This window comes from Syngnathus typhle, linkage group LG4, assembly GCF_033458585.1.
Source record: "Syngnathus typhle isolate RoL2023-S1 ecotype Sweden linkage group LG4, RoL_Styp_1.0, whole genome shotgun sequence".
NCBI classification, from domain to species: domain Eukaryota; kingdom Metazoa; phylum Chordata; class Actinopteri; order Syngnathiformes; family Syngnathidae; genus Syngnathus; species Syngnathus typhle.
Genome location: NC_083741.1, coordinates 11,631,862 through 11,656,475, shown reverse-complemented (window position 1 = coordinate 11,656,475; position 24,614 = coordinate 11,631,862). Strand labels below are relative to the sequence as shown.

The 24,614-nt window shown below is 38.9% G+C and overlaps 1 protein-coding gene across 1 annotated transcript; it reads right to left on the bottom strand.

The window, feature by feature from the left end:
• Positions 1 to 2,367: 2,367 nt before the first annotated feature.
• On the bottom strand, positions 2,368 to 5,319 carry chst1 (carbohydrate (keratan sulfate Gal-6) sulfotransferase 1). The gene is made up of 2 exons (XM_061277046.1): positions 5,101 to 5,319; positions 2,368 to 4,004 (listed from the first exon to the last, which is right to left on the bottom strand). The coding sequence occupies exon 2, from the start codon at positions 3,956 to 3,958 to the stop codon at positions 2,681 to 2,683; it is 1,278 nt and encodes a 425-aa protein (XP_061133030.1). The 5' UTR covers positions 3,959 to 4,004; positions 5,101 to 5,319; the 3' UTR covers positions 2,368 to 2,680.
• Positions 5,320 to 24,614: the final 19,295 nt, after the last annotated feature.

Genomic DNA, 24,614 nt, shown 5'->3' with positions numbered 1-24,614 from the left:
CAAATATGTTCATATAATGACAATTTGGACTTTTAAAATATAATGTTACATTCTCCTTCATGTACAGTCCAATTGAGACTTTTCAAATGTGTAATGGAAGTGCAGTTTTTTTATTGGTTCAAACCGCCCATCCTCCGATTTTTGAACGTCCCACTCAACTTGAACCACGGCTGCCATTAAAAAAAAAAAATCCCGTCTGTCTGTCCGTCCATACACACACATACACACGCACACACACGCACGCACGCACGCACACGCACGCACGCACGCACACGCACACACACACACACACACACACACCCCTGTGCAGGATGGATATATACATTTGAAAGACTCAGTCACTCTAGAAACTCTATAGTTTTGGACTTTTCTTTTCTTTTGCATCGCTGTTAAATAATTCACTAGCCCCTGAAAGTCAGAGATAACCTCCCTCTCCACCCCCTCATTATGTGACCTTAATAACTTCACCCTGTGCATGACAGAAAAAAGAAAATGCCTCCTTATACCTACTGAGCTGATAATGCCTATAGAGCTAGTAGATGAAAATGAACATACGGTGAAGCAAAACAATTACTTTGAAAAAAATGTGTTCTTGAACATGTTTTGGGAAATCTTTGATGTTCAGCTCTTAACAAAGTAATGGATTTGAACAGGTTGTGAGCTGGTGCCTATTCCAGCAGTCTTTGGGTATACTCTGAACAAATCGCCAGCCAATCACAGGGCAAACATAGACAGACAACCAGTCACACTCACAATCATACCAGGGTGCAATTTGGAGTGCTCAATTAACCTACCATGCATGTCTTTGGAAAATGAAAGGAAACCACAGTTCAAAACTTCGCACAGGACCGAAGCCATAGCATATTTTAAGTAAATGCAGATCAAAATGATCATGTCATTTTCCTTGATCTAATATACAGTGTATTAAAAAAGTACAAGGACAGCCAAAAAAGCAACAGCTCATGAAGGATGTTGTAGTTTACAATATGGTAAAACACAGGCCAGCAAGGTGTTGCTCAGCTGATAAAGGAATGAATCAGTGAATGAAAAAAAATGGATAAGTCATTTCTCAATTAAGAGCTGAAACAGTGAGTACATTTCGTCAAAGTAGCTAAAGCAATAATCACATAATCCGAGCATTACAAAAAAGTTTAGAAATGAAAAGTGCTCGAAGAACAGTCAGTTATTTTGTAGGTAAAGTCAAGTGAAAACCCAAACGCGAGTGCTGAAGTAAAGGATGAATCCCACGAGAGGGCTGCCGCAAGAAATCGGCGGACGATAGGAAAATAGAGGGAAGAGCCTCCAGCCTTGACGCCGAGGAGGATCAAAAGGTTTGCGCTCCGCATCTTAATGGACATTGGGCCACCAATACTGATGAGCATTCATTCACATGGGCTATTTTGTGGGTAAACTATCAGTCATTGTGCATCGATCAATGGGTGTCATAGAAGCATACTATTCAGTTGTCTGTGCTGAAATCACCATGTAAATGAAACTTAAAATTCAGAAAAAAGTTCAACTTAAGATCATTTCTTTACATTGTTGGTGTTCAAGAAGATGAGTGATATCTTAAGTTTCACGCGTTTGATTGTATGGGATGTGATTATTGTGTTAAAACAGAGACTACTGATATTACAGCCTGTGAACAAAAGTGTTTCTTTTGCATTCAATTTTGGGGGCATTTCAATAATGATATTTAATAATTAATAATATATGTTTAAAATGTTCCAGCAGGAAGTTGTACCCTTTGAATAAAGTTTTGAGCTCTTCAAAATTTTATTTTATTTTCCCCACTCAAAGACTTTCTAAACAACGGGCTTTCGGGCTTAATGCGATTTCCAAGTTTTGGACCTCAAAGTCCGTGTAAAATCGAGGCTTAGCTGTAGAAAGAAGACGATTTATTGGCTATTTATCTGATAAATTGACATTTTACTTCAAACTTCCAGCAAAGGGGACTGAATGTATGAATAATGTGATAGTGATGATGACACTGCAAATACAAAACGAAAAATGATTAGATTCTACCTCAATTAGAACTAAAGTAAAATCTCAACCGACATCCATGTCAGTAACACCATAATCATCTTGAAAACTGCGTCTAAATCTTTAAATTCTAAGTAAACTGAGATTTTAGAATTAGCTCTCATCAGTATGTTTGTCACAGCCGGTCGTAAATTCTCTCATGAAACTCTTATGACCTCCTTGGGTGTTTAATGTCTGTTAACCCAGAAACTAGAAATGTTTGTTTATTCTTCTTTCCCAGCACTGCATGTCAGTATCGATTGTCTTATTTCATGGATAGAAACACTGAAAAGTTGACTGCAACATTCACTATTTATTGCACAGTTTTCATTCCTTGTAAAAGAAAAAAAATGACCCATTCCATTTACACACACATTTTTTTGAAGGGCAACATTTCACTTACATACACAAAGTGAATGAAGTCGACGTCACGTTAATTGGAAAACTTAAATGACACGTTTGTAAACTAGCTTGTTTGATTATTTAGTGTTTTAAGTGTGCTGTTCATAACATCTGGGGATCATCCACAGTCTCTTCGTGCATTCAAATGATCATTTAGTGCAAATTTGATTCAGCAAAATGAAAGCAACACCCAACCGATGAGATGATAAGGCAACAATTATAAATATATAAAAATAGTCACCGGGAGCGATCTCCGTTACAAAAAGGGGACAAAGGTTTTCTCTTGCACCAGTGAGATGGACATATTTTTCAGTTCCTCGACCGATCTCACCGTCTTGTATCCGAGTTGGTGGAGAACCTTTTGACACACTGTCTGAGTGTATTCTACCATGTCAAAAGAGAGTTTCAAGCGCCAACTCTCAGCATTAGCCGCGGAGTCTCGTACTGTACCAAATTTGTGTTTCGCTGATGGCTCATTGCTGCCGCGAGTATTTGCATGTATCCAGTCTTCCACGTTTTTATCCATGGGCAGCCCCAGATAGTCATAGATCTCCTTTGTCTTGTGAAGTGGATTTTTGGCCAAATCTTCATAGCGAACCAACATATATTTCCCCTTCAACCAATATGGATGGCCGAGACCGGTTGAGACAGAACTTCGGTAGTCTTCACAGACGACAGTGAGCTGACTCAAGTCAAGATTATAGGGCTTCCGCCCCGTGGCCCTCCATATGCGCCACAGCCGGTATGTATCCCTGAACGTCTCAATCCGGGATGATAGAATACCACGAGGGTCTCTGACAAGTTGGATCACTTTGATATTCAGTCTGGGGTCCTCCAATAGGGCGCGCAAATCCCCAATCTCTGGCACACGGACAACCTTGATAGCCACATGTCGTTTCTCCCGACAGGCTTCGGTCGCCAAGGTCATGTTGAGAAGTGCACATTTCTTAACGCAGTCCCCCTCGTCCACGTTAACATCAGATGGGCCGAAGGCATCGCATACAGGTTGTTGGCACAATGCTCGGCTCGCGCCGCGGCGGAAAAGTTTGTCGGTTGTGTGGTTCGTCGGTGTCGGTTTGATGTAGCTCTCGAGGAAATATAGATCACAACCATATAGGCTTCTCAAGAGGTCTCGGCTAGCCCCCAGCATCACGCGGCGGTCTGCTGTGTTGTGGCTGTGGGACAGACGAGGGATGAGTGTGGTCTGGACATGATAAAGAGGTTCAAACAAGTAAAAAACCTCTTGGTGCTGGTTGAGAAGTTGACCGACAAAGGAGGAGCCACTACGGGTGGTGGCCAAAACCAGGATGTGGGTTTTGCGTGATGCATTGATGTAAAAGAAAGGGTAATCTTCACAGCCTCCTGCGACCCGTTCAAAGGGAGGTTCAATCTCCTGATCTCCCAGACCGCAGTTCTGTGGGCTGGGCAACGTGCACAACTGGAAAGGCTTGGAAGTGAGTGTACGGATGGCCGTGTACTGGATGGCGATAGAGGCCAAGGCCAGCAGGATCACTGCCTTCCAGGAACATTGCATGGCGGAAGCACTTCATTTAGACCCGGAGATCCATGTCAGGTTCTCCCTGCAGACAAACAATTTACAGGGGAGTAAGAAATTACACTTTTTGTTTTTAATAGTTACTAGTTTTAAATGTAGGTAGTTGTACTTATTTTGTATTCTATTTTATATTACAAACTAGAGAAATGAAGCCGCAGTTATAAGGTGAATGATTAAGACTTACAATACTCAACTTGATTTTACGTCCACAGAACAAGTGGAGGTCGAGTATAAAAACAAAAAAATGAAAAAAATATTTCAAAAGAATCTTCCTAACATAAATATCCCAATGGAAAAATAGTGGTCCTCTCAAAATGGCGAGTACTTCTGACTGCTTACATTTGATAAATATATATATTGATGTGAGCCCTTGCAAAAAGTCAATATTTTTCTAAGATTTTGTAACACAAATTAACAGTTTTGGTAATTATGTAGCCTCAATTTCTGCCAACTCCAACATCCATGCATCATATAGCCTACAATGATAGCCTGAACGAAGAAAAATAAACTCATGATACCCATAAAATTGAGAGTAAAGCTGCACAAACAATGTCATGTCAAGGGGAGAGGTTGCTGCAAGTGAAAAAAAAAAAATCCAAAACAGTGAATCACGAGCGTGTGACTTCGTGCAGGAAGCTCAGATGTGTACAATAAATAAATCCTCTCATCATCCCCTCATCTGACAGCATTACATTTGTCAGGTCCAGCAGAGACTACATTTGGCATCACATAAAATTCTTGTTAGATTTAAATTGCCTTGAAATAATAAATGAGCTTGCTTTTTCCTTGGACAAATGGAGATAATGGTTAGTCAGCGAGCTTGCATCGCTGATGCCTTCCTTACATCTACATGGGAGAGGATGTAAAACCCAGGGTGAGATTTCCACCACACAAAGCTCACACATAGCCTAATGTAGTGTATGTAGACTGCAGCGAACAGGTTGAGCTTGCTGATGAGCTGATGTGAGATGGAGTCATGCTCTGTAATGCTTCGATAAGGCAGCACTGCACAAACGATTGCATCCCACCCAACCGGCAAGTGTTCAAAACCATGGCGTTGAAATGCGCGTGCATGCATTCAAATGAGTGACACAACACACGAACATATTCATTTGTCTCACCTTGTCGGTAGCAGGAGTGTTTTCATGATGCTCCGTGCTCGCTGATTCCCCTCAGCGCTCATAAATGTTTCCATATGCGCGCTCCTTTCTCGAGTGGAGGGCTGGCTGATCCTCTCCTCTGATATAATGTATCGCTCAAAGCATGGTTCGTCAGAACACTTCGGCCCGGATCATGTAGAGAGAAAAGTGCAGTGAAAAGTGGAGTGGCTGTGGCGTTTTACCGTGCAGTGCGTCGGGCGGAGAGGCAGACCAGGGAGGCAGTCTTCTTTTCTTTTCTTTTTTTTTTAAATAATGCGTGTGTGTGAGGTACACAAGGACTGATTGTCTGGACCACCCAGACCCCTCCTCTTTCCACCTGCCTCTCTCTCTTTCTATTTCTCTCTCTCGATTTCTCTCTCTCTATTTCTCTCTATTTCTCTCTATTTCTCTCTCTCTATTTCTCTCTCTCTCTCTATTTCTCTCTCTATTTCTCTCTCTCTCTATTTCTCTCTCTCTCTATTTCTCTCTCTCTCTCTCTCTCTCTCTCTCTCTCTCTCTCTCTCTCTCTCTCTCTCGCTCTCTCTCGCTCTCTCTATTTCTCTCTCTCTCTCTCTCATTGCTCTTATTGCTCTCTCTCACTGCTCTCTCTCGCACTCTCATTGCTCTCTCTCACTGCTCTCTCTCGCACTCTTATTGCTCTCTCTCACTGCTCTCTCTCGCACTCTTATTGCTCTCACTATGCCATCACCATCATCTCTCCATCCTCTCCTGCCATATCACAGAACCCCCTTCCCTTGCTTCGTTTAACCTGTCCATCCATCCATCCATCCATCCATCCATCCATCCATCCATCCATCCATCCATCCATCCATCCATCCATCCATCCATCCATCCATCGAATGACATTTAGCCCACGTCATCTCACCACAGCCTTTCAAAATCTAGCTGTAAATATTTCATTACTATTGTTAACAATCCATCTTGCAATTTTTTTCCCTCTCTCTATCTGCCGGGGAGCCGTATACTATCCCAGCTGATTTTGGACGGTGGACACCATGCCCAGGACTGGTTGCCAGTCAATCACAGCACAAGCTGCATAACTAATAGTATCTATGAACACCATAACTGAGTGTGAACTCAGAAAGGACACATTACAGTACATCTTACAGTACAATTGCATATTTTATTTTATGGTATTTACATCTAGATATTTTAAACAATTCAGGACAGGGCACCTTTTGTTTAAAGCCACCTTCTTTTCAAAAAACCAAAGTTTCGGAAAAGACATCACTAACAAATTCAAAGCCAACAGATTCATGGATTTTTTTTTTCACCATAAAATTGATGTTCTCACTAACTGAAGTATAAACATGAGAACATAAAGTGTAGTCATCATAATGGCAGAAGAAAACTGCTAATATTAACCAGTCTTGAATTGTGTTTAAAGGATGTTTTTCTGAAGATATTAATTCTGAATATTGATCATGAGGGCACATTTTAAACAATTTAACTGTGCGTCATTGCCCTGTCAAATTGTGAGGCAAGACTTCCTAAAAGCTCTCTCCCCATAGCTCCCTGAAATATTGATCATTTTTTACTACAGTAATAAAACAAATCAAAAGTTAAGGGAAATAAAATCCTGTGATAAACCTGCCAATTGGTGTGCTTTGATAATCTATTAAATGACAGGACTTTGAAAGACACCCCTAAACATGCCAGCCAAATATTTCGCATCTTTAATCAATATACATTGTTAATGGAAAATCATATTATATTTCCATGTACAACCTTGTGCTGAGACAATATTAAAATTCTGAACAGATTATCGGGATTCGTTACTTCATAATGTAGTTGGCCATATTTTTATCATAAACAAAATAAAAGGCTCAAACTATTTATTATATACTCCAAATCTTGTTAATTTGTGTGTTTAGAGGACATTAACAACAAATAGGTCACTTGTACGAGATCATTTCCATAGGTTTCTCATTTGAGGAGAGCTCAAGTTTATTTTCTGAAAGCTTTTCTTACATATTGTTCCCATGTCGAGAGGACCTTTCATGCAATTATAGTCTCATCAAGTCTCATTCATTTGATTTAACCTTTGCTGAATGGTACCTCACGTTGCCAGGGGAGCCTTGAAGACAAAAGACCCTGCATGTGTTTAGAATGGTGCCAGAAGGAGGCCAAAGAAGCAGCAGCAAAAGCTCTGATTCCATGGCAGTCCCCAGAGTGTTGATGTCAATGAACCCAGCTTGTGGGAGCCATGTCAGGGGACATGCTTGCACAAGGAAGCCAAGCATCCGCTGCAGAAAGATAGCCTTTCACTGCATTACTGTGTAGGGACATTTGTTTTTGAGTGTAGGATGATCAGATTTATAGCTTGCTTTTGTGTTTGTCTTTTTATGTATTTTTCTTTAAGTCTAAGAATGATATCAGTAGTGAGAAGTAGGTGAGTTATAGCTGATACAATCACTGTGGAATGAAATATTCAAAAGAAATGGGATTCTGCTAAAGTTCGTTTTCAGTTCATCTTTTATGGTCAACTATGCAGTCTCCTTAACAATTGATATCAATTTGTTTTAATTACAGCAATGCCAAGTTGATTTAGTTTTGATAGTTTGATTTGAACATAACAATGACAGTTTAATCACTTTCGAGAGAGTTGGCGTCACAATCCCGAAGGCACTCCGGGCATCGTCCCCAGCAACAGGCGGCACCTGCACCGACCGATCACACACCTAATCGTCTCCCATGCTGGCCTCCTGTAGCTTGACCAATTTCTTATAGAGTTTGCTCCTCTCAGCTTATTTTAATGGTGCAACCCCATGAGGGTCAACATTGGGTGGAGATAGGAAATATGCGCCCGGTGTGCCCTCAAGACTGCAAGTCCCTCTAATTTATGTATTATTTAACATTCCACAGCATTGTTTATGTATTTCGGTATCAGGGTTTGACAACAGCGTTGAAGAGTTTTTGTAACATTCGCACATATCAGCAGCACAGGCACCAGCCTGTATTGTAGCCACAATACATAAGATTTCTCTTCCAGTATTTCACACCAGCCACTGGTAGCATGTCCTGCTTATTTGCAAGTGTTCAAATATCAACAGTCTTCTAAGTCCAAGGTTATTTTGTCTCAGTCTGAATATATATTTTGTGTTTCCCCAGTTTGGCTTTTGATTTTTTTTCTTCAGTACAGAACTTCTGTATTGAAGGTGCGTGTACCATTTCCTCAGCCATGACGCCGCCACATACATTTACTCTATCGCCATAAATGTTGATGGCTAGGCTATAGGTTTTAAGATTTTTGACAGAATAGGATTTGATTCAGACTGTACTGGAGGCGACAAAGTTGCTCCAGCTTGTGCTTGCTTTCCCAGGTACACCGGTATATGTGGAAAGATTATCCTCCGCATTAGAAAGATTGAAAACATTCATCTAGAATAGGACTGATCAAGGGAGACTTTCTTTACTGGCAATAATCGAAATAGAGACGGAAAGAATATCGAAGCTTAACGAAGAAAGGGGGTTCCTTCGGAAAAAAACTGAGGTTGTTGTTTTGAGGGGGAGGTGAACGCATGTAGCTTTATATAGCTACTTAAGCAATAATAAACCCATTGGTGATTTAATACTGTTCTAGCAGTGTCAAGCAGCATAATGAACTCTGTAAAATGAAGGATGTTTTAAATTTTAGATTAGGTTTCATTAGATAGGTGTTCCAAAATAGAGTATCTGGTGAATACATATGTAATATTATATTCAATTTACATTGTGTGTTTTATTAAAGTACTTTTTTGCTTTTAATTGGATTCTGCATTTACATAGCACATCAAAGTAAATGAATCAATATACGTAGGTGATGCATGAGTTTATTTGATTCCAAAGCCAAAATAAATAACTAAAAGCATGTGATTATCACGTTTTTCTTCCCGAAAGCCGATCCCTTGAAGAAAATGGGTTCCGGACGGCTAGTTGGTATTCACCACAAACAAGAAGTACCCAATCTGCCTGCCCTTCACTGAATATGTAAGTGACCTGAAAAAGCCCCCCTCTCTCAGCTCTCGAGCAGCAATGGTACTGCTTGAAATTCCAACTAGACGTTGGTCCCTTAGGATGAGCTTTATGCAGTGTAAATCCACAGAGCTTTGTCTATCATTCTGCTGTACTGGCTGCTTTGTCAGAGGGCTCTTTAATCAAAGAGACACCATGAAATATATCGCAGTCCGCCATATGTATGCACATTTGATATACCGCTTTACACCAGAAGCCAAGATAACATAACATGACCTTTGGATCATACACATGCACATACACGCAGATACAAAGAACTCTCCCAAATAAACACACAGAGCGTTTTATTCCTTACAGGCATTGTTGTTGTTTTGACCGACACAATAACCTTTGGTAAATATGCATGCATACAGGCAAATGCCAAAAAACATTCACTCAATTTACGCTGAATATATTATCCCTTTATTGGCACTCTGAAAAAGTGGTCAGCACAGCGGCAACCCGGTTCTGAGATTGGAGGTTAGGAGGTTTTTTTTTTGTTTCACCATGAAGTCACTCATTTAATATGTATGACTAAATGCAAAGTTGGAAGTTCTTTGCAATGGTCGACACGAGGAATAAAGATAATACTGTAATTGTATCAGTGCTATCTCGCTTTCAAGTGCAATTGTTTTTCAACAACGCAAGGCTTGCCACACGCCACATGATTGGACCAGCTTGGACCTAAACATGGCAAAAAAAAGATAGTTGGAAGAGGTCGGAAACGGGAACAAACAGAATAGTTGTACCCGACATAGTATGTATAATTTTAGCTACACCCCCCCTAGCCTTTGCTATTCAACCCATATGAAATTATAAATATGATTAAACAGTGCTCTAAAACACAATTTATAAACATCATAAAGTCGCACAGGATTCCATTTGGTGGAGGACGACGGGGCGTTCTATCCTGTGTCTCCCAGGCCCTGTGCAAAGCATGACCATTAATGCTTGACCAGCACCTCACCATCTACTCACCTGGCATTATTTTGCTGTGAATCATACAGGAACTCACCTCCAAGCATTATTTCGACGTGATGCGCGCAAGAACTTGCCACCTAGCATTAATTTGCAGTGAATGGCCCAAGAACCTGGCCGAGACTGGGGTAATCGATGCCAAGAAATCATATAATTTTTGTCTCGTCTTGGCTCGTGAACCAAAATGTCCATAAATTTTAGCCCAGTCTTAACTCAATGAATTTTCATCAGTGGTTGAGTAGAAGCAACTGTGGCTAAATTGTTACTTTCTGGACCTGGATTTGTAGATGCCCACAACACATGTAAACAACTGCATGACTTTTTACAACAAGCAGTGGAAAACATGTCCAGTAAATACTATAGGTAAACACATTAGTTGACTCTTACTGAAAAATACGCCTTTAAACAATACATTTTACTATACTGTAGATAGAAGGAAAATATTGCAATACAGAAAAAATATCTTATTGTTTGGAACTACATAAAAGCATTTACAAGATTGTTACTGCCCATTGTTGAGACACTGCATTAAGCCTTTGGAACATCTGGCAGACTGGCATAATCTGTAGAACAACTGGCCACCACCATGAAACATTGGATTGAGAGTTGCTTAGCCAAGTACAGACACTGCCCAGGTATAAAATAATCATGACTGTAACAAAACAGCAAAGACAGGTGACCTGAGATGTAATTACTGACAAAGATATCTTATGCTTCAAGGTCCTTACACAGACCACATCTCTGTACCTCTTTTATATATATGTTTTTTTTTTTTTTTTACAACACAGTGCAGTTAGCTGGCTGTTCTGTAACTGTGCATGTCCCAAACTGTCAGGTGGTTTTTGAATCGTGATTAACAGAGTTTAGTTTTTTTCTTACTCCTATCTCACTGTACACGAGTAGCACTGCTGTTCCAATTTCTACAGACCGAGACCTTCCAAAAACCACTGACAACCGTAATAATGCTAATGCCGCCCAAATTCCACATCCACCATAGGATTAACATAAGCTTCAGATGGTACTGGGACATCTTTATCCTTACTCAGTGCCCTTAATCATTTAGCACGCCAACAATTCAGTAGCCTGCAGCTGGTGGCTGGATATCTGGTGACTCTCAGCTCCAGCAAGCAGAGTAACCGATTGACAAAAATTATGCACAACATACTTTTGGATTAAAAAAGAATTTTAGTTACAACTAAAATATATAATTAATTACCTGATGTTATAAAATTATATCAAGATATTCTACAAGATAATCAATTTAAAATTCTGATGCTTTATTTCGAGCTGCGACTGTCCATTTTGTTGCTGTAGAACCTGAATTTTCCCATTGCAACAAAGACTATCTCCTTTTTGTTTCACTTTATATTCCGTAGAAAATCTATATAGCAGAGTCCACAGGTGTCAAACTCAAGGCCCGGGTGCCAGATACGGTCCGCCACATCATTTTATGTGGCCCGTGAAGACAAATTGTGCATCAAATTCGTGTCATTACTAGAATTGCAAATTGTCTTCACTTTTAATAACATCTTTTTTTTTTAATATTTGACCAGTTTTTACTCATCTGATTTGAAAATGAATTATTTGTCAGTTTGTTTTGTAGCTTTTACTGTATATAATATGAGGTGCTCATATATTTACTTGGGTTGACAGTCGTAATGGCCCTCCAAAAGAAGCTATGACTACAATGCGGCCCGTGGAAAAAAAAAAAGTTTGACATCCCTAGCATAGTGCAATTCAAATCCTGCGTCCTATTTCCGCAGTGTCAACTAGTGAAGCTAAAAAAAAAAAGGTATATTTTGACTCAACTCAATACTACACTTTTATAGGTCTGCTTCCTAAGGCCATCTCCTTCCTAGGTAGCAAAGTTGATTTCTCTTTATCACATTTAAATAGTAATTATACTTCAAATCCATATATTCTTTCTTTCGCTCATTAGTCTAATCTGACTGAAATCTAGACCTGGATAGCAGTGGTGAAAGGCATAGAGTGTTAGCTATCCTTCCCCCTGTCCAGAGCTCAACCTTTCAGTCCTAAAGGGAGTCTGTCAGGGTGAAAATCGACTGAATGTCATGACGTTTGTTTTCCAGACTTCCTCTTTCACATCAAGAGCTTTGCTCATATTGATCCGGCTTTAGTCAACTTGTCTCTTTCTTCACACAGACAAATGACATGATTTTTCAGAATAATAACATAGCCAACATGATACACTTTTTCTCTTTGTTGTATACACAGTATTTCTAATAATATGTAATTAAATACTCTTTAATGCAGTCATCCTCTGGTCTAATTGTACTGAGGAAAGGTAATCTGCAATTGATGACTCTTGAGCAGACCGCTTCATTGAAAGTATCATTTATTTATTTTTTTAATGGATATGCTCCTTAATTCGTCGTGTCAAAATAAAACACAAAAGAAGAAACCCTCAAGAACATATGTGGTTGGACGAAGTCGTAATTCATTGCACAGGAACAAAGGAAGTACCTAGAGGTGCCAGTCTTCCTGCTCTAACTGGCATGTTGAAAGCATGTGGAATGATTTATCCAGATGTGAAAGATGTCCCAAAACCTAGATTAGAGATTTGTTTATCTAACAGGCTCAAAGGGACTGAAACGCCTTCCAGTTAAATCATTTTGGCCTAGTGGGATACACATCAAACCTGGTCATTTCTGTTTTAGGTACTGACAGGCCAAAAGGTTCATTGTAATTGTAGATAGGGCAGTTCTGACCTCTGACTGACCTGCATATTACAATGACCTGAAAAAATGCCCCCGGGTGTTGATACTTCTGGCAGTCTTGGGGCGGTAGAAGGGTACATTCCTGAACTGGTCACAAGTAAATCGCAAGGCACATAAAGACAAACCTTCACACCCACGAACACACTTACGGACAATTTGAAATGGTCAATAGCCCTAGCATGCATGTTTTGCAATGTGGGTGGAACCGAAGTACCTGCAGGAAACCAAAGAAGGCATAGGAAGAACATGCAAACTCCACATAGAAAGGCCAGAACCGAAATCGAACGCTGCAACTCCGAACTGTGAGTCGGACATGCTAACTAGCGCCCCATCGTGCCTTGTGTGTGTGTGTTTGTGTGTGTGTGTGTGTGTGGATGTACATACGTACAAGATAACAACTGCAGATAGCAACTAGTCTTTTTAGCTGTATTTTACGTCTGTTCTCAGTTTCTTTGTTCTGATAATGCATGGTAGAATTCAAGTTTAAAAAGATTATTTGAAGCTATTGTCATGGTTGACCCAAATTTTTTGCTTGTTGCCATGGTAATCAAAACACAAATCTGTGTTTCAATACCCTCAATTGGCATCACAGAGAGTCTTGAAAATGTTGGTGTGGGTGGGGTGAGCTTTTGTTCACCTTCAATTGTAAATGTAACTTTGGAATAAATAGGCCTAGCAATACTCACTGTATGCAAATAAGAGATGCAAGTATGCTTATTTCTGTTTTACAGATGTTGTAAACTATCCATGTTTTCCTGTAACATATTATTGTACTCGACCCGAGTGGAGACAAATCTAGTATGTATGTAGTTGCATACTCTAGCTGTTTCTGGTGCACACTATTCACAAAAGAAACTCATTATGATTATTACTACTGTTATCATCATCATCAGAAGTAGTAGCGTTAGTAGCAGTGGTGCTCTGTAAGGGCTGATCCAAGCACTATCAGAAGCACTGACCTAAATTCACAACTTTCGTCAAATTCAATTAATTTATGTCCAGTCAATTAGATTCATTTAAAAGCATGTGGCTTGATTATTCCCCTGATCAGACTCCAGCTACCATGTCAATGTAATCTGATCTCATTCACAATTGACTGGAATGTCTATCAACTACCTGAAGTAAATACGAGCCCTTGTAGAGGATGTGCAATGCATCCAGTGATTTGTATCAGCTGCCGTCAAGGTTGAGAGAAATAATTCAGCTGTCAGATAGCTGCCACCAGTTTTGTGTTCCACTATTTTGCATAAATACGTGACACCCCACGCCACAGAACCTCTTTTATTTAGAGGCTGGAACTGCAGTGAAAAGGAACTTGAAAAGGGTGGGTGTGAGCGGGGTGAAGAGGAGGGAGGGATTATAGACATAAACCCAACATGCAGAAGTCTTTTTACTCAACCCGAGCCTAGAGCAATGTCCTATTTCACCCACCAACCTTCTTTAAAGCTTCCAGCCCCCCACCTCCATTCCCACCTTTTTTTGTCCTTAACCACTTGTTCCTGTGGGAAATCTGTTCAGGTCAGCAGAGATGTGCTGAAGAGCCACTTGAAAATTTACATCTGTCGAGAACTATCCAATAAAGCCTGTAAGGCCTTTACTTGGTTTGGTGTCAAGGTTTTCTGTGTGCCTCAATCATCTTTCATGCCTCATTTGTGATAGATCAGACGGAGCAACCAAGTACCTTCTACTTCTTAAAATCTTTACCCCCTTCCCCGCATGCGTGTGTGTGTGTATATGTTAAGTGTACTGCTGCTAACACAGGAGTTTCCCCATTGAGGGAATAATAAAGGATTATCTTATCTTATCTTATCTTACAGAGTGACAGACTTTATTGAGCTTTAGGGAAGGAGAAGTGGAGCGCTGGAGCTCGGGCAGGAACGGGGCGATGATTGCTTCGTGGCGTGGCAGTTGCATGGAACGCACTGCTTCGTGGAGGAACGCGCTCCATGGCACACTGGGAAGCCGGTGGGCAGGAGCTGACCTGGTGGAGCGAGCAGGGTGCTTGCGGTGATCGTGGTCAGGGACAGGCGGAAAGTCAGGATGGGCGGCGACCAAGACGTGGTCGCTAACAAGCAGGTGGTCAGGACGGGTGGCAAGCAAGGCGATACGGATCAGAGAACTGAATAGGTCGGCAACGGGAGTCAGACGGACAGCGCACAGTGAGTTGACGAGTGGCATCATGGGACAGACTGACGGGAGTGACGAGATCGTGGCGTTTAAGTAGGGCATATAACGAGCAGCTGGCAGGTGTGTGTGAGTCAGGGTATTAGTGGGGCGTGGCTGTGAGTGTGCGACTGGTGGGTGGTTACCGGTTGATTGACGGATGGGCAGGCGTGTGACATCACAGTTGCATCGAATACAAAGGCTCACGAGCTAATACTACATATAAACCTGTTCTGATGTAAATAATCAATGTGAGTTTAGGGCAGATGGCGTTTAGAGAGGCTTGTGTTTGATTATGTGCACCATTATAAAAGTGAATGGGACCAAAAAGACAATGTTTAATATGAGCAAATATAGTGGCACAATAGCCAAATGGTGAGCACCGTAAATCACCCCACAGTTCTGAGGTTGTGAGTGGAAAACCATGCTCAGTCCTTCACATATGGATTTTGCATGTATTCCCTGCACGCCTATATATGTTTTTTTCCAGGTACCGTATTTTAAGCACTATAAGGCACACCGGATTATAAATCGCACCTTCAATGAATGGCCCATTTTAAAACTTTGTCCATATATAAGGCGCACCAGATTATAAGGCGCACCTTCAATGAATGGCCCATTTTAAAACTTTGTCCATATATAAGATGTATACATTTGGCCCGCGAGCCAGATTTTAGACACCCCTGCTGTAGTGGCTCAATAGTGGTCCATATATAAGACGCACCTGATTATAAGGCGCACTGTCGGCTTTTGAGAAAATTGGAGGTTTTTAGGTGCGCCTTATAGTGCGGAAAATATGGTACTCGGGTTTTCTTTCACATTCCAAACACACCTGGGACCGTAGTAAGGATAAACAGTGTAACCCATGGATGGATGGATGATTACAGTCAGATTACAAACTAGATTAACAACCTTTCAGATGTAAATGACCCCCGTGTAGACTGAAGTTAAAACTACATCAAAATTTAATGCTACAGCTCATTAATAAACATTCAGCCTTGATAAGGGTGAGTATGGTGCTCCTTTTAGATGAAAATAGGTTTATTTAAAAATCATTCATATTCTTTCTTTCTTTAGCCTTGTCATAATAAAACATGAACAATTTAGCCTTGTTTGAGTTTCTGTAATTATGGTACTTACATTTTTAGACCTTTTCTCTTTCCCATAGTTCACCGCTGACTTACTTTTAAAGAAACATTCCTATTTCACTGAACATACTTCTGTGAGTCTCTTGGAACATTGAATAAGAGAAATGGAAATTATCTGCATGTTAGCATTAAACTACAGCTTTGGACGTATACATACTATGCTTTCACCAGTTCTTCCCAAAGCAGTCATGCAACATCCTTTGCAAGTAGTTCCATCCTTCGCAGAGTTGTGTCTATCTGTCCCAATTATTTGCCGACATCTTTGAAAAGACTTGATTATGGCACAATTTCAACAATGACTCAGTGATCTCATATTGACAAGTAAAACTATTGCATTGTTTTGTTTTTTTTTTGCTCAGTGCTGATATTGATTTTTTTTCCCCCCTGTTTCGTTCTGTTGAGGTTTATGTGAGTTTGACACGCCCCCAAAAACATTAACAATGACGTCTGCTGTGGTGCATCCTTTCACTTAAGGTGCTCCTCAGTGCAGTGAGTGAGTGAGTGGGTGAGCGAGTGAGCGAATGAAGGAGTGAGTGAGTGAGTGAGTACCAATGCTGTCAATTTGTCATTAACTTTTGAAGCAAACGACTGCTCGTTCATCATGTGTGATTGCAATGTTCAGGGACTTAATTAAACGGGAGCTTTTTTCATGGAAGTGTGTCCTTCTCAAACTCAGAAGATGCTTTGAAAAGAGTGACCTTGTCAGCAGCATCACGGAATGACAAATGATGGACTCGGCGACATGCCTGGCTTGCAGGATTGCCCGAGCTCCAGTCTACGAACTACTTACTCAGACATGGTGTGCGCGCTTTTGTTTTGCACGCAGCTCAAAGTGCCTCATGGAAAATTTTAATGTGTGTTGCCCGCAGAGTGGAGCCTGATCAGACCTTGAGAATATCCTCTGTGACAGATTGTCAGGGTGAGCCTCTCCCCCTTTTGACACCACCCTCTCATTACAACACTGCAGTTCTGTGACTATTCACTCTCCCATGTCCTAGTCTTTTTCTGGAAGGCTAAAATACGTGAATCCATGCGCAATATTTATTTTTGTTATCACACCAAAGGAAGTGAAACGAGAAATGCACATGGACATCAAAATGTGCAAGCACAAACAGTGAAACGTTCAACTATGAGTGTTCATAAGTTGCTTATTTGATTTATCCTCTTGGAAGACACTAATAAAATGATGATGGTAGAAGTAGGGGTACCAAATTAACAGAGATGGGAAAATAATTCACACTCTAAGTAGAAATACTACTACATTCACAAAAGTACTCATTTAAATGACTACTTAATTAAATGAAAAACTTACAAGCTCTGCTACTTCAACTAGAAAAGTATTTTTTATTATGGATGTTTCGGTGGATGCTGTTAATATTTCTCACCTGTGGGTATGTAAACCTGTAAATAATAGTGACATATTATGTTCCTGCATTCCATAAACAATGTATCATCTCGAAACACTATATGGCTATGCATTCAATAAACTTTGAAAATATATATATTTTTATTTTTATAAATGATACAAACTCTATATCTTTGCCCGTTGCTCAATTCATTTTTTGAATAGTCTGAGATAGCATTGTGCAAAATAAATACTTCTGGGTAGTGTATTGTGTCGCCTGAGTTGAGAGGTGATTCATCCAATATATATGTTTATATATATTGGATATATATGTATATATGTATCTTCTTAAAATCTTTTACCCCCTTCCCCGCATGCGTGTGTGTGTGTATATGTTAAGTGTACTGCTGCTAACATAGGAGTTTCCCCATTGAGGGAATAATAAAGGATTATCTTATCTTATCTTATCTTATAATATAGAAAATAGGGTTAGTAAAAAATAGTTTCATAAGTAAATAGTAATACTGACTATGTTGTTTTAGTATGTGTGCCTTATAACTGATCTATCGCAAGAGATAAATAATTCCAAATGAGTTGGTATAGTTTTCTGTTTAATTCATATGTTGGGGAATAATATGGACTGGGAATATGCGGAGTACTCGTTAAGGTCATAATTCAGTCATTTCACACTTTGAATAAGAACATTACGCTCTATGGTTTACGCTGACACATAATACAACTCAAAATGGACATTTTTCGAGGCCCATTTACCAGGCTGAGATAAGATTAATTGAAAATATCCGTCTGGCCATTCAGTCAAAGAATTAAAACAGCTTTGGTTAAATCATTGCACTGGACTGTAATCGGCATTTCTTGTTATTATTTGCAAGAGAGTACCACACTGTTGGGACATGCACTATAATTTGTCTCTTCTGTCTCCTTGCAGTGATTTCAGCTCTCCTTTTATGACTAGAAAGGCAGCCACTGTACATCACAGGAAAACCAATTAGAGAGGTAAGTCAAAGGGAGGTGAGACCTAGTGATTCTGATGGATAGTGGTATCTCCCCGACCCCCCCCCCATAGATAATACATTACATATTTATAAACAGGTGCATCTCAATGTATTAGAATATTGTGGAAAAATAAATTAATCTCAGGCATCTTGGGGAATGATTGGTCAAATTACTTTGCTGCTGTGTTACTGCTGCGTCTCAGTGAATTTTACCGGTATGTTTTTTTATCCAGCCCTATTAGTGCTGTGTTACTTACGTGTTGCTGCTGTGTTAGTGCTACGTCACAGGCATTGTTTGGAAAGAAAAGTGAAGGTATGCCATTAAAACTTTGAAAACGCTTTCCGTGTACCGCCTTTCTTTGTAAATTACTCACGGGCACATGTGGCTTTTAATACAGTACGGCCTATGTATGAAAAAAAACAAGATTTTCCTTTCATTTATGCTCGTCCGGCTTATAATCAGGTGCTGTTTATAGTCCATAAATTACCGTACTACACAAAGATGTTTCGAAGGTATGTCCACATGTATAAATTAGTATTGTGAAAAGAAATCTATGATTCATTCATATTTTTCATTCTTTTCTCATCTACTACCTTCGTTAAAAAATCCCATATTAGGCAGCAAAAATATATGTTTGGTAATTGCTACAGCTTGATATACGTATATTCTAGGATCAAGCATGATCTGTGAAATGAATATGTACTGTATTTTGGAGGTCTATGTAATCTCTTGGTTAAAAACTATTTTACAGGGATTTCCATCTATTTTTCCATGAGGTTCTCGGGGCCAAAACAATACATAATAGTCTAAAAACACCTGCAACTTTTCTCAGACTGGTTCATCCACAAATCTGAAACAGAAACAGCGATCGTGAATCATCTGTGGTCACAAAATCAATATTGTGAAAGTCCAAAGGCAGTGATTGAGCTGTATTCAACCAAGACTCGCAACGAGTTGTAAACTTGGTTTTACAGATGAATTTTTAATTAACACAGATAAAACAAATTATTGGATTTTCCTCAGTATCTTAGCCCATTTGTAATGACTTAGGCTTTGGACTTGGACAGTTTGAGCCCACGTGTGGACAATACAATGACAGACATTTTTTCAAAGAGTTTCTATTCTGTTTCCTGATGAGCTGTTGATGTGCCGTTGGTCTTGAAATAAAAGAAAGCAGTGTAGCTTCTGTGTCGTCAATCTGAAGAGACTTGTAGAGGGTGCAAAACGGTAATAGCAATGGATTAAGAGCAACTACCATTTAATTTGAGTGTATATTGAGGGGCATTGCTAGTGGTGCAAAGCAATTTCTGACAAGTACTGAAGTGGAATAGGATGATGACTAAAAATATACTGACATTGAAATTTGATGAAGCCCCTTCTTCAAACATAGTCCAATTAGTATGACTGCTTTAGTCGTGCACAATTGCTCTGGGGATTGTTTGATTAATTTTTTGAAGAAATGGTTTGCTAAGGCAGTATCAAGAATCATTTCAACTTTACAATGTATTTATTTAGTTGCATTTCTTCTGATAACGTACACAAACAATTTTAATACAGAATCCAGATGTGGTTGTGGAAAATAGAAAATAAAAAAGCAGCGTTCCAACTCTCATTTCTGACCTTCAAAACTGCAAATGTCAAGCTACTGTTTTATCTCTTGAGCACTTTTGGCATGTGAAAAATGTGATGTGAAATCCTTGCAAATTCAAGCGTCACAGGCAATTTTCTTTGCGGTATGAACATTATAATCTTTGTATTCGTATTCCGTGTATATCCAAAACTCAAACCACAAAACACCTTCTAGCAAATTCATTTTCTGTCAACTGAATTATTTCATAAGATATGTGATCAAATATAATCCAAAAGAAATACAGATGTTATCATGTAAAAGACAATATGATTTATCTTTGTTTTCAATCTCTTCCTTTTTTTTATCATTATTACATGGCCAGCTCTAAGAAATACACAAACATTTCAATTTCCATACATAGAGAAAAACCCATCCCCACAGGCTCACATAGGGGTGTTTTAATTATTTATTTTTAATGGATGCCTTGGAATCCCCCTGAGAAAATCTTAACTTCTGCAACTGGAGGAGCCTCATTATGTAGTTGCAATGCACCAGAAGGCTCTAGAATCTTATATCTATGATATGATCTCATCTGTGCTTGGACGTGGCAGCCATTGTGCATTGTGCAAAATTGAAATACGTATATGAATTAGTGAAAGTCTCACAATTGCATGACTTTGCTGTTTTTATCAATGTATAAAATCAAGAATAAGGCTAATTTATGCATTTTTATCTGCAGCGTTTGAAGGGCAAAACATGCAAGTTGTGCAACTCAAATGAGTGCGAAGGAGCTTTTGTTGTTGTATTTCAGTAGGCCACTACCATTTGTACTGTCAATGAGCTGTATCTACAAATTGTGGCATAACTAAGGTCGTTATCCTTGAATATGATTTTTCCTTAACAAGTTAAAGAAAGATTGTTAAGACTACACTGCCATGAAATTAGAGTAGTAATCTCATTGATTGGCTTTATTAGTATGGACTAAAATGTTCAACCATCACTAACTTTAAAATTCGGCATAAGAAATATTTTCTTCCTCTTCTTATCATAATTCTTATTTTTACAAGCAGTTTACCTTTAGCAATCCAATAATATGAAAATGACCCACTCATGGGGCTTTTTGGACCGTGCCACCTGAGTTGACCTGATTAGTCAACTCCAGATGGGCAGGCACATGCATGACAAAGATGATTTTCCCAGCATTTGCCCGATTGATGCCTCTTTTCCCTGCATGAATGCTTCCCTCTCACTGAAAACCAACTGACTGGAGCTTCCCTCGCTTCTCATCGACTACCTGATGTGGTGACTTGCGGATGATTGCACATAAACCATTGAACCTTGTCAAATCTATATCTACATCCAGGCCAGATCCTCTGATGGAACTTGGATTGAAAACAACACTTGAACTGTTTAAACGCTGAACAGTACCACATAAATTACCATTTTGAATAGATATTTGAGGTGTCACCACTCCTAATTAGCAATACAGACATAAACATAAGTAAAGGTTTTAATATTTGTGTTTGATTGAGAATATGAAAACATGTGAATTCCTTTTCCATAGAAGCCCACTTTGTGAAAGAGAATGATGTGCACAGAGGATTAAACTGAGACGGATTAATGATGTCAGATAATACCCACTCTTGGCGTGTTTTGAAATTATAATCTCAAATTTTGCTTCCCAGTAAAGTGAGGAATAATATCATATACTACGAGCATTTTAAGGATTTGCAAAGTTTATTACATCAGTAGAGGTTTAGCTATATAGTAATCCAGAAGAACAGCATAACACCATTATAACAAATTATGTTGTAAGTAATATAATATTCGGAGAATTTTTTTAAGAGTAGTATTGTAAATGGGTCACTGATAGATTACCATCCAGAGATGATCTCATTTACAAATTTTACGAATATGTATATATTTGTTCCTGCAAATCGACGACTCATAGAATCTAGATTTGCATTTTTGCAGACTGTCATAAAAGCCCCTTAAGCATACATGGGTCTATTCATAGTCATATTTCCTAATACAAGGACACATTGCGTAAGACTCCATATTTTGAATGAACAAGCTGTGAGTTATAGCTACTTATCTTTTGTACAGAATATAGAACGTCGCACATCTTTCTATTTTATATGCACGAGCTGGAGTGCATTTTAATCACAGTATACTTTAAATCCCTGTTTAGGTAAAGACAGGCTCAATAGTCAAACCACTCCAGTGATGGTAATTCATGAGAATCCATTTAATGGAGTCATTCAAAATTCAAATGATTTGATTTCATGTTGGAATAACCCTAAGGATGCTCAAATACCTAAATGATATTATATGAGGCATGGTGCAGTACATAGCCATAGTGCGTTCACTAGTTAGAAATAATTGTATGGACAAGTAGTACAGGACTACAATAATTTAAGATTGTAGTAATTCCTTTTTTTGCATTGTTTGCCATCTATGTCTTAAATTCTACAATTATGAAACAATAACCAATGCTATTTTATTGGTATTAGTATCAAATGGTATGCTATAAAGATTAATATAATACATATTCGTAAATGAGGGCCGATGAGAGACAAGGTCCTATATTATTTTTTGAATCATGTTCTTCTTTTAGAAATTTAGGCAGCCTATTATTTATTATTTACGTTGTGTTGTTTGAAATGTTTTAAAAGATTTCCAAGCTTTAAAGACAAGCACTTGGCACTCAATAAAAATAGGTATTTTTAAAAGTATTATTTTTACACTTGAACATCTTCATTAGCTTCAAATACCAAGTACAAACCACTTCTGAATAGAAAACAATGGCTATCATGTTAAAATAATATCGTCACTGTGGACCCTCACTAGTATGCTCCTCTGATGATGGCACAAACTTGCAATGCAAACTTTTAATGAACTCATGCGTATTTATACTTAACATTCGCCCAAACATTGAATTGCATTCCAAAACACACATTTCAAGTTTTAAAACAAGAGGCATTTAAATAGGTCTTTCATCACTAATGCATGGATTTTCTGCATATTTGCAGTTGAAATTTATACATTTGATTGCTCTTGTATGAGTTCCTATATTTTATAAATCGTAAACTTTTCATTTGTTATTCATTATACAACCAATAAATATGTTTTGCTACTGCATTAGCTCTACGTTGCTTGCACACAGTGGTCCATTTGCTCACAGTCTCAGAATAAGAAGCATTCTCGTGTTAAAAAGATTGGTTTAATATTGCAGACAATGTCCAACCATGCATTCACTGTATATGACTGAATTAGAAATGGTCACCTTTTACGACGCACCATTTTCTGCTTTATTCACTTTCATTATTCTGCACAGTCAGCGAACTAATAAAAATGATCCTTAATTACTCAAACTCTTACTTTCATCTTCAACTCAAAGTGGCTCTGTTTTGGGCATTGATTTACAACCATTTTACAAATATATTTTAGATGCACCTTTCAAATCGATGGTTATTTATTAGTTATCTATTTGAGAACTTTGTTCATTATGAAGGACAAACATTAAAGTGTGCTGTCACACTAGCGAAACTGGAACAGCCCCACACGTTATTGACAGGCAGGACAAGATATATGGTCACAAATTGTTTACTTAATGAAGTAAAATTAGGTTGATTAAAAATGTACTTCCGCTTACTGCAATTTAAAATTAGGTTGATTAACTGCCATTTAATTAATAAAGCAATTCCACATGCAAGTCCTCAGACATTTATAGGAGACTCTTAATAACAACAACCATAAGTCATGTTTTACTTTTGTACCTTTGATGAAAGGGGTGCAATGCTATCTAGACCAGGTATTATGTCCTCCATGTAAGCTAAATGAGCTCTCACTTGACAATATATTGACATTTCCGCACTGACGCCAATGTGCTGTGATGTTTCATTCCATTGTTAAGACTATGGCTCACAAGGCTACACTATTTATTTGGTAGCGTCCAAGCTCAAGGCCACAAAATAGGAAGGACTTTCAGTCTGAATCCTTTCGGGGTTTATTGTCAATAAAAGTAACAGGAAGCTAACACCAGCTTCATTAGAATATTAATATTGCATGTAGATTTCCAGATGGGGTTCATTAACAATGTGTATTATGAGGGGTTGTGTTTTTGCATTAGCTGGAACGTACATGTATACAAAATAATTTCCTTCTATATTGGGCTGAAAATAGAAGATCTATTTTACAAATCTATTTTACAAATATGAAAGAAGACGAAAAGAAAAGGAGAAAAACAATATCTTGTCGTCCGTGTATTTGCTGGCAGAATCACATAAATCAGTCATGCATTACACAAACTGACAGGAATAAAAAGCCGTCTTCCCACCAGGGAGCACAGTCTGCTACTTCAGTTTGCTACAGTACGATAAAGCCTGATCGTGCTCGCATTTTCTACCTCAGGGTGTGTTGGTGTACTGACACCATCTGCAGCAACTACGCAAATAGACATATAGCAGCGGGATATAGTGTAATCTGGCGATTTTGTATTTCATTTCTCCTTATTTAAAATTAAT